Source organism: Pseudochaenichthys georgianus, chromosome 17, assembly GCF_902827115.2.
Source record: "Pseudochaenichthys georgianus chromosome 17, fPseGeo1.2, whole genome shotgun sequence".
NCBI classification, from domain to species: Eukaryota; Metazoa; Chordata; class Actinopteri; order Perciformes; family Channichthyidae; genus Pseudochaenichthys; species Pseudochaenichthys georgianus.
In genome coordinates this window covers 25,809,821-25,825,607 of record NC_047519.1, presented here as the reverse complement: position 1 = coordinate 25,825,607, position 15,787 = coordinate 25,809,821, and the positions used below count along the sequence as shown (strand labels likewise).

The following is a 15,787-nucleotide window of genomic DNA, read 5'->3' as shown; positions in this document are numbered from 1 at the left end:
AATATATAAATATTATTATGAATATTGATAAATACTGTATTCTAACAATACGGTATTCTGTTTTTCAATTTTTTTTTATCTGTTCGAAATCTGGTATGAAATAATTGTTCACAAATACTCCTGCCAAATTCTGATTTCCCTCTAAGATTCCCAGCTGTCTATTCTTGGGAATATGATTCCCTAGAAAGAAGAAGTCCATATATTTCTCATGCTCCCGCTGTCAGTGAAACGTTGTGTCGTGCAGAGTACATTAATAGTCTAAATACATGCGGAGGACAACAGAGGGTTTTTACAGGCTACTGTGGGAGAATGAGCATGTTTGCTCCACAGAGTCATGAGAAGAGGCCACAGTTAGCACAGCAGCTGCCTTTTTTCCACCTGGACTCAGATCTGATGCACCCAATTGGTGTATCTGCCTTAGTTACAGTGGATGGCAAAAAGGGATCAAAGCCACTCACCGGCACAGTCTGGGTATCCATAGTAGCCAGGGACACATTCGTCACACTCGTTCCCAGCATAGTTGGGAAAGCAAATACACTGACCATTGGGACTGCACATACGGCCTGTCACACCAGCCGCTTCACAGGCACATGCTGCGGAAGAGAGAGAGGGTCAAGAGGTGCACATTTGTACAGTTAGACACTCCTTATTTCTCATTAGAATCAAAATGGTCAAACATTGTTTATCCGTACTGCATGGTTCATTAAAATCTACATAACAATGGTTAAAAATATGAACATTAAATATAATACATTCAAACATTCGTTTATATAAACATTGTGTAATGTTTTAAGATGATAAGATGATAAGATAGGGACGGGTGGCGCAGTGGTCTGTGCGTTTGATCATCAGATCAAGGGGGCGTTGGGGAACTCCAGTTCGAAACCCGCTCCCGCCCCACTGCGTCAAGCCGTTGTGTCCTTGGGCAAGACACTTCACCCGAATTTGCTCCTGTGGGTATTGTCCACAGTAGATTACCATTACATGTATGATCTGTAATGTGTATTTGTAAAGCGCTTTGAGAGTCTTTGATAAAGCGCTATAATAAATATAAGGATTATTTATTTATTTAAGATATATAAGATTACAAATAAATGCAACCAGGAAGTCTTGCGTAATATCAAGTGGTGCTGACACAACTAACGACCCTAAAGAAAACCTAGAGCTGATCCCCTTTGGTCAGCTACAGTATATGTGCTAGAAGAACACATTTATAATGTAATTTCATCTGACAAAGGAGTGCCTTGGTATTTTTCCATATTTGTCTGCACCATTTCATATTAAGCAAGACTCCCTGGGGAATGTTTTTTCTTGAGTCTCAAGATCAAGTGTCAAAAGTCTTTACTTTAGAGTTAATGGCCAAACAATGAGCCTGCTTAAAGTGTACTTGGTAAACTAACTACATCAAGCAGGTTCATGCAGACAAAGAAAACCTTTCTGTAACAATATCTGGCTGGACACACTGTTATAATTCTTGGCACACTAACCCCATTCTGGTGCAATTAGTCCAAAATATGACTACGGGCTACACTGACGTGTGGATACAATCCCACATTTCCTTTTATGGCATTCTGTCTTTGAACCCATGACAATCTTTTTAAATACAGTTCATGTTTTATAATGATTCAGACAAGTGACACCGCTGCTCATTGGAAAGGGGATTCTTCTCACGCTGGCAGTTTGGGAAGGAGTGGTATCCTGGTTGGCAGCGGTCGCATCGCTCCCCCTCCACACTCTGACGGCACAGGCAGCGTCCTGAATTGTCGCATACCCCATACAAGGTCCCTCTGTTGTCACATACACACTCTGTAGACGAACACATTCCAAATCATTATTTTATCAATACAAGTTAATAAAATCCTAACAACAATAGTTTCAATGAGAACTTAGTTGAACCCTAGGGCCTGCTTAGAGCACTTTCTTTGGTGCAGCTGAATAACAATACATGACAAATACTTCCATCAGTTGACTATTCTCATTTTGTGGCACACAGTGGTACGGCCACGCTGGTGCCCACGTCATGTCTTGCCAAGCCTCCGTTGTTATTGGTATGTGAAAAGACTTGGCACAAAGACAGGACAGCCACCTCAGAGACTGCCGCAGTTTTCTTGCCCCTAAGCTTCAACATATAAAAATAAGATTTTTGAAGGCTGCTGATAAAACTCCTTCTCAGTCAGCTATCAGGGTGAAAGACATACTCTTCAAACAAATTAAAGGGAAGTGATTGTTTTCCTACTTTCTCTAACAAATGATAAGACCAGGTTAAAAGGTCCATGATTTAATAGCAATTCCAGAGGGTTTCCCAGCTTGGAGGAAACCAGAAAAGGGAATAAGGAACATAAATTATAAACAGGAGCATAACTAATAATAGACTGGTTTGTTCTCACAGTCCCAACTGACTATTGCTATTCAAAGTGGACAGAGACCACTTGAACTTTAATCCCTGCTGACGGACATCATAATTCAAGACCGCAAAATTGTTTTGCCAAACAATTGCAAGAGATTGGCTGTCACTGAGCAGCAGATTTACTCATTCAGACGTATATTATACCAGTATTTTAACCATCCTGTGAAACCCAATCATAATATATTGCATGTTTTGTTTTCATAAGGCCTACAAACATAATGTGACCTTTAGTCATGCCGATATACATGAAGCCTTTTTTGACTGACCCCTGTCAAATGTTCTTAATATTTAACTCAAAGTCAGACTTAATGGACTGGTCCTTTTTTAACAACCTGGGAAGACTGTAAGTGAATATGACTCGAAGGTAAAGGACTGCCCTGTTAAAAAAGTGCTTCAAGAGGATACAGTTTCATGTTTTTTTGTTTTTTTTAGATAAAGTAACTGCAATAAAAGCAGTTAACATAGCGTGGCGTAAAACCTCTAAAACAGCACAATATATCAGTTGTAATCAAACTCGTGCTGACAGCTCGGTGAGTCAATAACCCTGAGGGCAAGAAGTTGGCAATATGTAGATAGCAGTACAAATTATGGAGAAGCAGGGCAGTAATAGACTTTTAAATTATTGCTTTAAGACTTCTGTCAAGCTAAATCGAGCTAAGAGACACTGCAAAATCTTGTTGATTGAACTCACCCACAAAAGGTCCGGCAGGGGATTTGGTGGTCGCCTGGTGTACAGGATATGCTGATTGCAAAGGAAAGGCATGACATTAAGACCTCCACTAATGGGAAACTGTGATCGTCAGCTTTATTTATAGCAGTGGGAAAGGGAATAAGGAACATAAATTATATTTTTTATATAGGATTGGATTTCAAAAGTACACTCACATAAACCTGTAAACAAAAGAACGTAATGCAGTTGAAAGAAAACATTATTAAAAGGTGTGGTTTTAGATAAATGTGCTCATTCATTTTCTTTGGACAGAGCCAGGCTAGCTACAATTACAATACTATGCTATCCTAAGCGATCTGCAACATGTCCGTCATCAACATGGAGACAAAAGAAAAGTATCAACCCTCTCATCTGGCTTTTGGCAAAAAAGCAAATAAGTGCATAAACACTGTAATCACTACATATAAAAGGTTCATAGCCTTCTAACAGAAATAAACTAAATCGACTTTGAACTACTTTATCACACATTAAGGCTGTAAAAAAGTACAAACTGGGACGCAGAACAGAAGGGAATACGTTCTTGAAAGACAACCTCCTTATGACTGTGTCAGCATGTTTAGACTAGTTTGTCAGTGCTAACAGCTAGGAGACAAGAGACACAGTTTTAGTAATAGCTTCAAGTTATAAATCTATCTCTTGTTGATACAATGCCAAGTCTGACCTCATCAGTCTACATCTAATTGAATTGTCTTTAAATGACATAAGAAACAAAGCAACAGAGATAAATCACAGATTAGTTGCTTTGTTGTGTATTCTGAGATAAAACTGTCAGAGAGGTATAATTAGGATTAGAAAAAAGACATGTAAAGCTTTTAATGTTAAATTAAAGTCAGTCAGTTAGATGTGTATTACAATTTAGAAACACTGTTTAACAAGAGGCCTCAAAAGGACTTGACTTGTCAGTTAAGGGTGTGAAAGAAAACTACTCAAAGGGGATGGAAGATGAAAAACTGTGTGGCTTAATGGCTGGCAGACTTCCGAGTGTAGCTAGATCAGAATTAAATAAAATGGGGTAACTCTCACAGTGCGTGTAATATCTGGGTTTATTTGTATAGACAGGTTTGGCATGTGGAATATTTAGTCAATACTGTAGCATGTGCATACATCTTTCTGCGTGAAGCCCTACGGCATTGAAGGCCTATTTCTTTGAGTATACCATAACATCAAGTCCAACAAAAAGTCATACTCCTCCCTCAAGGGGAACAGACTGAAAGACAAAAGTCTAGGTGAACATGAAACGGATTCCAGCCATCAAACAACGGGTTCAGTTTCACTTCACTCTGTGTACCTTGACAACACAGATATGTAATTGTCCCTGTTGTCCATGATTCAAAGGGACATGGGTGAGGGTAAAGGTAAATTGGATATCTAGTATATGATAAGATAAAGAAATACTTACGAACACATTGAGGGTAGTAATAGTATCCGTCAGCACAGCTATCACAGTTCTCTCCAGCCAAATGTGGCTTGCAGATACACCTTCCTGACCCCATTTCACAGCCGGCTGCAGTCCTCTCATCACACCTGCAGGCTGGTGTGGTCAAATGTTGTTGTTTCTCAAGTTAACATTGACAGATAAATATTCACGCATTCCTTGAGATGCATCTACATAGACTTAGGGTCTGTCCACACAACTATGATGTCCACAAACTATCATTTTCATTATCAACTAATCTGCCACACTCTTATTTTTTTAGACTTCATAAATAGATATTCAGTTTGATATGCTATAATGACATTTTACCAAAATATTTCCATTTTTTTACTCATCGAGAAGTCGACTAGACTCTGCAGCTCTAATAAACGTCCATACACATAATCACAGCACAGAATTATTGGTTGTAAGCCAAGGCACATTAACTGTACTTCAAATATCAGTAACAGGTAGAGAAAGCTTTCAACCATCCATCATTGGGAACTTGGGAAGCAAATAATGATTACTGAACCTTTATCGACTCTGCTTTTGCCAAAACCAACACCTTTCTCTGCTAAGCGGACTTAATTGAGTTTGAGGAACTTATGGTTTACTTTTCAAAATGCTCAGGGCAACCAGTTTAATTCCACTGCTCTCTTTGTCTAAACAGAACTGGCAGCTATGTATACGGCCTGGAACAGCCATGGACCATTAAAGTAATGTAAACTAGAGTGGATCCCAGTTTAGCAATAAGACATGGTGCCAGTGGTGCTTATGCAATGGGATCATTTGTGTCTGTGTCAAACAAAAAGTGGAATCCTCTGTGAATAAAACTCCGATTTGGCTTTTGTCATATATACTGCAAATCAAACACCTACATGGTAAACGTGTGCTTAAGCCTGGATATTTAAAAGAAGGCAACATATTTCCCTATTACACGTTCATTGTATTAATTGAAGATGCAGCAGAAACTGATTAAGTAGTATCTGAATTGCTTATGTTATTTTTTTTTAAATCCGATTTCGAATCTTCATAGACTGCAGCACTCACACAAACAATGATCATTTTAATCCATATTTACCCCACCAAAATGAAAATCAGGCACTTCAATGTTACATTAAATAAACAGAAAACGCCACTCACGTATGCATCCAGTGGGAGACTCGGGAGGTACTCCAAAAGGTCTGTAGAAACCTTCCAGGCATTGCTCACAGTTCATTCCAGCAGTGTTGTGCTGAAGAAGACACAAACACATAAAAAGAATTTGCTCTATAAAGTAGAATATCTCTGCACATTGTTGCTTTCATTTACTCTCTTCATTGGTATACTTTTCCTGATGATATCAAACACAATATTTTACCACCCAATAGACTTTATTTTGACAAAAGAAAATGACGCAAAATCAATTTATTAGAGTAGCAAATGGATTGTAAAAAGTGTGCCTAGGCATCACAAACACAAAATGGTGCAGTATCAAATGCTCCATAGACGACTCACTAAATATACACACAGACAACATGGAATTTCTCTTCATTTATTATTCCCTCCTCCTTTCCTACAACAACACACAGGCACACACTGGAATCAGTTTAGACTTGACATGCATTTCTTACCTGGCAATTGATGCACACTCCTCCTCCGTCGTACCTTCCGAAGGTGTCTAAACTTGCTCTCCTCTTTTCCACCTCTGGGTCGTAATAACAGTCAGTGGCATGGGAGAAACACTGGCAGGCTGAGGAGGAAACCCCCGAGAGAGATACACAATTATCCTATATGCCTTATCACCTTTCACTCCCAAGTCTGTATTTAGCTTTAAGTTACAATTCCTCAAAAACGAGTTTTAAGTCTGGTTGTTAAGCTGCAGAGAAACTATAAAATCCTAATTAAACCAGAAGGCACATCCTCTTCCTTGTGTCTCTTTAAAGTTGTATTAAAGGATAGGGTGCATTTCCACTATATGAGTGCACTGATTAGGGTCTTCTTCATCTTTTTCTCTCTTTTGTGGCTGCTACAAGGTCATTTTTCATCAAGGGAAAATGTGTCAACAGTCCAAAGCAATTAGATTCCAGCTGACAGAGGCTCTGCTGGCTGACTGCATGGCTCCACAATAAGCTGGCGTGACAGACTATCTGGTAGGCTGCCTGGCGCGAGCCCTGGCTAGCTGGCTGCCTAGCTGATATCCTGGGGCTAGTTGTGCACTGTGCTCTTCCTTATACATACCATATGAGGAATGTCCTCTCAACTCTTCACTGAGGCTCTCCACAATACCATAACAGGGCATCCACAACAAGGCTTTAATATCAGAGACAGGAGGACACTTCAGTCCACTCTGGGGGTCATAATTCAAGAAGCCAGCAGGGTGGGGAGTAGCAGAGTGTGGTTTGTTTACACATTGAATGAGACATTGTACATGGACACTTACGCCGACACTCATTAGGGCTGTCAACGGTTGCGACGCGCCATGGTTTCTGGTGAAAGCCTGGGCAGCAGCGGTCACATGACTGACCGCAGGTGTTGTGTTGGCACTCACACTGCAGTCTGCTGATGGGAGAGGATGGATTTAGTGATGCTCAGATTTTTAAGAATGTTCTTTTAACGTTCATTTCCTTAGCCACTTGGAGGCAGTAGACCTACCTGTTACCACAGACATTTTATTACCTTATTAAGTTGTTCGCGCAACTGTCTATTTATACAGCAGACACAACAACATTAGCATTCATTTGGAGTCTTGTTTCAGGCAACCCCATGAATTTAAGTGGGGGTAATAATGACTGTACTTCTAGTTGCTTGTAAACAATAAAGCACATAAAGCATCTATGACTGCTATGTTGCCCTGTTGTTTGGCTGTTCAGAACACACAGGGTTACAGTGGCTCAAAGCAGCACTGTATCGCACATCTTACCCTTTTAACAATGTTATATAATGTTGTGCCAGTAAACAGAGTAAATAACATAATCTGATGCCCTTTACAATGGTGATATCAACGTACAAACATATAAGGTAATTGTCCTTCCGCAGGAACATCACTTAAATCGCTTGATCTGCCAGGATATCTGTTTTTGTCATGCTTTTAGCATTAGGTCATTTCAGTACACAGTTTATACCCAGAAGCCCATTGTACAAAAAGACTATTGAGCTCTGTTAATGAATACACAAGAAGTTGTACATCAAAGTATGTTTATAAGAAAGCCAGTTCAGGTTATAATTAATAAGTGATCAAACATGTTTCAACCAGAGCTTTTCAAACTAAAGGATTGTGCCAAATATGTACAGCATTGCCAAAGACAAAGAGCATTACTAACCTGTTTGGGTTGTCTTGGTTACGACCCCCACCACACACCTGTGAATGCCCATGGCAAACGCAGCGTCCACCGATGCTGATGTCTTTGATACTATAGTAATACTGTCAACAAATAGGGAGAATGATATCACCAGCTACATTTCAAAGTAAAAGCAGTGTTATCAGCAACTTCACCCACACCAGAACAAATGTCTGGCTTTGCTTTGGAGCAGACGTGAGTCACACGGGTCGACTCGTACAAACGTATGCACTAAGGCTAGTTTTATTGGATGAATCAGTGCATTATAAAAATAGAGATAAGGGTGAATCAGTGCATTTAGAAAAAAAGAGATAAGATAAGAATCCACAGCTAACATGACTGATTTATTCTCAGCACGCCAAATAAAGAAGAATTTATCAGCTGCTTCAGAAATGAACCCTTCAATTCAGGAATTACATCTTCAAGGGATTTACTTTAGTTTAGACTATGTTACTGTCGCTTTGGTACACGATATCTTAAGTCACTACTCAAACAAGTAATGCTAACCCTACAGCCTTTTATTAACGTGTGTTCTCCTGCTATAAGTAGAAGTGCTTTAATATGCACTTGCAGCATGAAGGAGCTGTAAGGAATGATCATGATGACTGGACAGACCTGGCAACAGTCCCTGGCAAATTTGAGAAATGTGTCAGGAAGATTGTGGTTAGCGATTCTGTGTCAGCGATTCTGTGTCAGCAAAAAGCAAGCTGGAGGGAAGGTGATGCAGAGTTGTTAATGTGGCTTTGCCAAAATGGGAAACAAGAGTCTGCCAGCATGACACCTTTGTGTGAGGTCGTACAGTTTGTTTCTCACCCTGCGTGTGACGGTGGGATCTCTCTGGGCCTTGGAGATCAGGTGGCCCAGCAGGGTGCTGGTGCGGAGGAAGCGCAGGCGGATGTTGGTGGCCTTTGTGAAGTCTCGCAGCACTGGCGAGTAGGTGAAGTTTTTAGACCCCGGCCGACCGTTGACAAGAGAAACCACAACCTGGAACACAAATGCACACAAAGATTGTTTTTGTTACCTTGTTAAAAATAGCAAATTTGGTTCAACTTTCAAACAAATTAAAATTATATTTTACCTCCCCGTTCTCCAAAGGGTTGATCCGTGAGTATTCTGTGGTGCAGATCTGGTCATCATCATGAACTATACGAGCATTGGGCTGCCTTCCGAACTTTTCTATACACTCACGCTTTGAATCTGCCAAAATAAGAAATGAAATCTAAAGCTTTTAACCTTTCATCCCAATCCTATTATTTTTCATTTTTATGCAATGACAATAATAGCATCAAATGGATGACTTATGAAAAGTAACTCTATTTTGAAAATGCAATAACAATATCTAGTAAAAGAATATTGTACAATTGTTTTGTTCAGGTGCTTGCTAAAACCTCTTAACTCTGATAGTTAAGAGTCAGCTGCCCAAATATTTCAAATTGAAATAAGAAAGCATCAATAAAGTTTCATGTTGAATTGATGTATCAGGTTTTATTCAGGTGAAAGGGAATGAATAATTCATAAGAGTTGTGTATAAGTGGAGGCCATGCATGAACATATACTTGGATGCTAATGAGGGGGAAAAGATGGACAATTCTGATATGAAATCTGATGAGTCACATCTGTGTCTCCTGGCAAGCTGTGTGCACATGCCTCTGGGATATTATACATCATAGTTCAAATATGGCAACTTGGCGTACATGTATTCAGGTATTGAAGTTCAGATACTTTGGGGATGCTATGACATTACATGCCTAGTAATTAAATTCACTGCATGCCCCCACTTGCTATATTCTCCAAAGATCCACCATCAGAATAAAAAAAGGTTTTAAGCCTGACATTAAACTTGGAGTTCATTCAAAGTTATAAAGTTTTGTTTGTAGTTTGGGTTTCCTAATTTTTCACAACCAAAAACACAGACACTTCCTGTCTTAAATTCTTAAGCAGGCTGATCAGTGTGGCAGGATTAAGGTGCGCTAGCTTTAATCCATCTACACAATGGCTCTACTTCAGGGCAGACATTTTGACTTGTCATGGCAGGAATGACAGAGGCATAATAAGTCTAAGGATAGAGGGTTTCGTTTTTCTCATACTGATATTCTGAACAATCTGTGCTGTTGTATTTGCTGTAAAGTTTTTCTACTGTAGGCTATTTTTATTATATGTACAGCACTTTGGCTCGACTAAAAATCGTTTATAAATGTGCTATATAAATAAAACTTGATTTGATTTGATTTGATTTGAATAACAATAATAGGGTTTGCATTACCTAGAGCAGTTCCGGGGCTCTGGTTCTCTACATTATAGATATCTGGGTTGGCTTAGTTAGTTACATTGTTAGTTACATCTGTGCATTTCATCTTATAGAGTCAACATGTCTGGTATGAAAAAGGCCTGTTATGAAGCTAAATCAGCTTTTTATGATTCAACTGTTGGCAAAGACAAGATAATCTGTGTGTGTGTGTGTGTGTGTGTGTGTGTGTGTGTGTGTGTGTGTGTGTGTGTGTGTGTGTGTGTGTGTGTGTGTGTGTGTGTGTGTGTGTGTGTGTGTGTGTGTGTGTGTGTGTGTGTGTGTGTGTGTGTGTGTGTGTGTGTGTGTGTGTGTGTGTGTGTGTGTGTGTGTGTGTGTGTGTGTGTGTGTGTGTATTATTAGGATAATGAGTGGTTGTATTTTTGCACTATACATCTAATAAATCACTTTCCAAGTGTCTGTGTAATCATGAGAAGAGAAAACTGCAATTAAGTGTAATGATCAACATGTGTAATAGGTTTTCTTTCAAGTGGGGATCACTTTGACATCAATTTCCATTAAAACATTGTAGTTTTAAAAAAAAAAAAACATTCTTTCCAGATTTACTAAATGTACATACAAGTTTGGGGACTGACAGGTTATACATGTAAGCCGCTTTAGCTAACATATAATCTAACCAACAACTCCAGGGGGAAATTTCATTTGACTTTTAAACATTTGATTCATAGAACAATTAAGAGAGCAGAAATGTTTTTCTTTCTTAGGGATAAAATAGTTTGAGTTCAAGTTTCAGTTTAATGAGTCATATGTAGGTTCACATAGGCTCCACAGCATAATTCAATGTGTTTTGACATTAGAACGGGTCAGCACAGCAATAAAAGCACTAGTCATATAGACCACTGCTCTAAAGAGATATCAAAAATAACATTAATAGCTTAGAAAGAAAAGGAGAGGATAAGTTGACAATCAGTTGTAAGATAAGTAATAACATAAATAGCATATATATCATGCATATACTGTACATTATGCAAATGTGGATTGTGAGTAAAAACGACAACATTGCAGGACTTACGTGCAAAATACTGCCAGGGGGTGAAGGTTCTCCCGTTGTCCACAGAGCGCTCCAGCACCCAGAGGTCAGGTCGAGGTGAATTAGCAAACTTGAGGAGGATGTATGCCACATGGAAGAGCTACAAATCAGAAGACAAAGAGCAGGATAAACAAAAAAAGGCAGTCACTGCTCTGAACGGATTTTGGCATTATGTTGTCATTTCCTGTGCTTAATTCGCTCTGTCAAGTAAGGCACCGGCCAAGGCCAGCATCTCTGAAAATACTCTTGTTCCCTTTCTTGTGAAAGCTGGGGCACAACATCGGCTCGGTCATCGCCAACATAGTCACATACCTAGTGACTTTTATTGAGGATTTACTAGTGATTACACTGATTCAAGGCTCGACTTCAGCAGTATTTGTGTGGCCATAAAGCCAAGCACAAATACAACAATTCACCAGCATTTGTCAGCATGGAGTCAATAAAAGTGTTGCAGGTGCAGCCAGGTAAGTGAAAAGACATCAGCTAAGCCCACATGATCCATGTCTGTGTACGGAAGTCTCTATCTCCATCTTTCATCAGAGTACACAGTCCGTACCAGGGCAGAAAATGATGCCAATGATTGTTTCTGCCAACAGTGAGCTTTCTGTCAGAGCAGTATGTTTCCTTTGCAGTTCATCAACATCCTAATCAAGCCCTTAAAGCGGGTGACTTCAGCTTGATTGAACATTGTACGATATAAAGGTCTTTGTGATATGTCATAGCACTTTGTTATAGACGTGGCGTGGTTTGGAATTTAAACCCTGTGACACCATCTTGCATGCGACACCTGCAGTGTCAACAAAAAGCCTCACCTGCTCCTAAACACCACACCCCTGTCATGTTTCTGTTTCTGTGTTTCTGAAACACATTTTATCCGTCTGTGCAATTTCAGTGCTGGCGTGGATCCTAATGAAACATTTAACATGTCTTAAAAGCAGGGTACTGTAGGCATGTGTGCAAAACTTATGGTGCGTGCCCTGGGGAATTATGTGATGAATGAAAACAGTGCCCAAAATAGAGAGTGCTGTTTAAATAAAAATATTTCTTTTGACTGACTCTCTTTGAGAGAGTTGAAGGCAGGCCCACGCTCGTCTAGTATCCCTCAGCTCCATGCTGTAAACCCCAGCGGGCTTTTGAAGCACTCAGCTTGCTGTCTCTCCTTGCATGAGGCTAGAAGCAATGCTTACAATCATATCAAAGCAAAGTAAAGAGCCGTGGACAATGTCAAGAAGCACCCACAATTATCTTGATGGATTTCTCCACCAAACCCTAACACGTAACGGCCTGAAGTTCAAGTAGCTCTTGGGTTGATGGACTGTAAGAGAGTTCAGAGGTCAGCTGGGCAAATGACTGGCCCTTTTCTCTAAAAACTGAAAACAATCCCTAATAACTAACAACTACTGTAACAAGCCTTTTTTACTGCCTTTTAATCAATGTTGTCATTGAGCAAAACATTAAATTAAATAAAACTTCCTTTTTCTTACTTTAAATTGGGTGTGTCCTGAAATTAATCAGAAAGCACTTCCACCCACATGTAACAGGATGTGCTAAACTGGGTTAGGGCGCTGGCAAACAAGATGTGGGCTGTCACCCAGCTAAAAACAGAAGCACAGCTCTTCCAGAGGAGCTGCCTGCTATCAATATGCTGGTTCTGCTGAGGAACAGGAGGAAGCTTAGTTCACACAAGCCGTGATGACATCAAGGGAGGGCTAGGGAAAGGGATGCAGGAGGAGAGAGGTGCGGGGGAGGGTCAAAAGGGAAGAGGGGAGGGTAGAGACGTGCGGGCTGGCATGAAGACCCATCTCAGATTCCAAACATTGCGCCAAATTCCCCTTCCCTCTTAATGCCCCCGCAGCAGAGCGTGCCACTGCTTTCAGAAACCTGTCATGGACAGCAATGCACAGCAGTGAAAATCTTCTCCAACTCGCACAGATCAACACAGTAACTACAGGAGATGCTCCTGTCTCCCAAAAATAATTACACTGTCCTTTGTCATTCAAGAATTTCAGTTTCAGTTCTGCGGCTGAAAGTCACACATGTTCTTTGGAGATATATGGGGTATGTTAGTGGCACGTTTGGTTTAGTCTGCATGTCATTCCCCCAAAATGTTCCAGCACACATTTTTCAGAATGGGACCCCAGCAGGGAGAGCCGGTAAGGCTGAGTTCTTACAGAAAGCGACCCGAGTTTGAATCCAATACACAGCTCTCCGGCGCTTGCCATGGCCTCACCTCCCCCCCTTTCTACATTTGCTACATTAATCCAACAACAAAACTAAATCGTAAGAAAGAAAAAAACTATAATTTAACTACAAATCAGACAAAAGCCTTTTATGCCAACATTCAGGACATTTCAGTCAACACCAACAAACAACATTCAGAACATGGTGGTTAACTAATAGTAACATTGTTTGGCGTTTAAATTTATAAAATCAGAAAAGACCAAAATAGGGAATCCAACCACTTGCCATCCCCATGCATTTAACTTTTCAACATGCTAATCAAGGCTGACTGTGTGTATACCGTTCACCATGGCATCTAACACTGACTTGATGCCAGTAACTGAGTGATAGTGGGAAGAATCCTCCGGAAACAAACTCCTTGAGAAACATACAGCGTGCTCTTGGAAGACAGGGCCTGCCCTGGCACGGCTGTGCTTAATTTCAGGCCTGTCTTTCCAACTGTGTGCTGCCAGTCTAAACACACACTCTTGAAATATGTCCAGCACCTATGTATTGTTTGCATGGAGCATGAAATATCGTAATGGCATGCCAAGCAGAGCAGCGCAGGATTCCAGTGGCGTACAAAGACATTAAACAGATTGACAAGCTTGTGGCAAAAACACTTGGAATAACACTTGAGTGGAGCCATCCTCTGCCCCTCCCTGAATCTGCAGCCTGGGGCTTTAGACTAGAGTGCCGTGCCAGGAGGTTTAGAGAAGGAGTCTGTGGGTGGGTGTCAAAGGGGTCAGGGGTTGAGTAGTGACAGGTATGGACTGTTTGACACCTACCGTCTCTGCCTCCTCACCCAATCTCAAATACCTGACCTTGACCCCCATAGTAGTGTTACACATACAAGGTATAAGGTTTCCAGACCTCCCCTAACCTTCTAATTAACACAAGGAGATACAGCCAAACAAGTCCCTCATGACCATTTTTACAACAGCGGGCTACACTTGTCGTTTTGTGTGAATTCATTTTGACAAAAACACACAAAGCCTACTAAATCTGTTGACCCTGGACATTTCATGCCCACTGGTTGTTTCGGTGTGTGTGTGTGTGTGTGTGTGTGTGTGTGTGTGTGTGTGTGTGTGTGTGTGTGTGTGTGTGTGTGTGTGTGTGTGTGTGTGTGTGTGTGTGTGTGTGTGTGTGTGTGTGTGTGTGTGTGTGTGTGTGTGTGTGTGTGTGTGTGTGTGTGTTATAATTTCTGGCTGAATGACTGCTGACAGTTGATGCCTAGTTTGTGTGTGTCTCAGTGTGTGTGTGACAGCTCAAGAGTGATAAATGTGTCCCGTTCAGCGTGAACTGCAGCACTGCTTCACTTGATACTTGTCTGCGCTTCAGGCCATCGAGCCGTGGAGCGGTTTCAATACTCACAGAAAGATCAGAGATATTAAAAAATGGCCTGATAGCGTGACCCTTTCACCGTTGTTGTTGCTCCTGCTGCTGTGCCTGCCACGTGGATCTCTTCAATTATAATCTCTTTGTGTTACTCAAATGAAGTGTACTGTTAAATGGACTGGTTAGGAATTTCTTAAGTGCTTGTTACTTTATTTCATAATCCATTTGTTTGATATTTAAATATTGTTGCCCAAATAGCAGGTATTGTATGCCATGCAGAGAGGAAATGTGTAGACATAACATGTAAACCCTATATTTAATCTTATCGAATGTTAAAGGTCCCATGTCATGCTTTTCTGGTTATTACCTGTCCCCTTGTGTGTTATGTAGCTTTTCTGCATGTAAACGGTCTGCAAAGTCACAAACCCTCAAAGTGCACCCTGTAGCGAGTGAAACTCTAACACAGAAAAGACCCGTCTATGCTGCCCCAGAACGCCTCGTTGGAGATTTTTATTTTTCAATTTGTTTCTTCCTGGTAAGTGACGTAACGCTGCCACGGTGTCACAGTGTTGCGCGGAGCTCCGTACACACACACACACACACACACACACACACACACACACACACACACACTCAGAGCTCAGGCTGTGTGTGTGTGTGTGTGTGTGTGTGTGTGTGTGTGTGTGTGTGTGTGTGTGTGTGTGTGTGTGTGTGTGTGTGTGTGTGTGTGTGTGTGTGTGTGTGTGTGTGTGTGTGTGTGTGTGTGTGTGTGTGTGTGTGTGTGTGTGTGTGTGTGTGTGTGTGTGTGTGTGTGTGTGTGTGTGTGTGTGCGCGCGCTCAGGCTGAGCTCCGCGGTGTCTCGCAGAACCCAGAGCCATATAATAGATGCCATCTCTCGATATGGCGCTGGCAGAACCCACGCAGCAACCAGGAAACGACACCATTAATCGGTCGGCTCCTCGAGTCTCAAAGGGCGGAGCAGCGAGCCCCGCAACGTCCCGCCAACACGGCACCCAGACCCCA

The 15,787-nt window shown here is 41.1% G+C and overlaps 1 protein-coding gene across 2 annotated transcripts in view; it reads right to left on the bottom strand.

The window, feature by feature from the left end:
• The window catches only part of LOC117462253 (laminin subunit alpha-3-like), a 55,770-nt gene that overhangs the window by 33,785 nt on the left and 6,198 nt on the right, over positions 1–15,787 (bottom strand). Inside the window, exons 3-13 of one of the 2 annotated variants that reach the window (XM_034104388.1) lie at positions 11,189–11,306; positions 8,950–9,068; positions 8,685–8,855; positions 7,854–7,954; positions 6,974–7,092; positions 6,165–6,283; positions 5,695–5,785; positions 4,537–4,668; positions 3,099–3,149; positions 1,672–1,806; positions 459–593 (exon numbers count right to left, since the gene is read on the bottom strand). In XM_034104388.1, coding sequence (XP_033960279.1) covers positions 459–593; positions 1,672–1,806; positions 3,099–3,149; positions 4,537–4,668; positions 5,695–5,785; positions 6,165–6,283; positions 6,974–7,092; positions 7,854–7,954; positions 8,685–8,855; positions 8,950–9,068; positions 11,189–11,306 — 1,291 coding nt within the window. The remainder of the gene's footprint in view (positions 1–458; positions 594–1,671; positions 1,807–3,098; positions 3,150–4,536; positions 4,669–5,694; positions 5,786–6,164; positions 6,284–6,973; positions 7,093–7,853; positions 7,955–8,684; positions 8,856–8,949; positions 9,069–11,188; positions 11,307–15,787) is intronic. The other variant, XM_034104389.1, reaches the window with a different exon arrangement.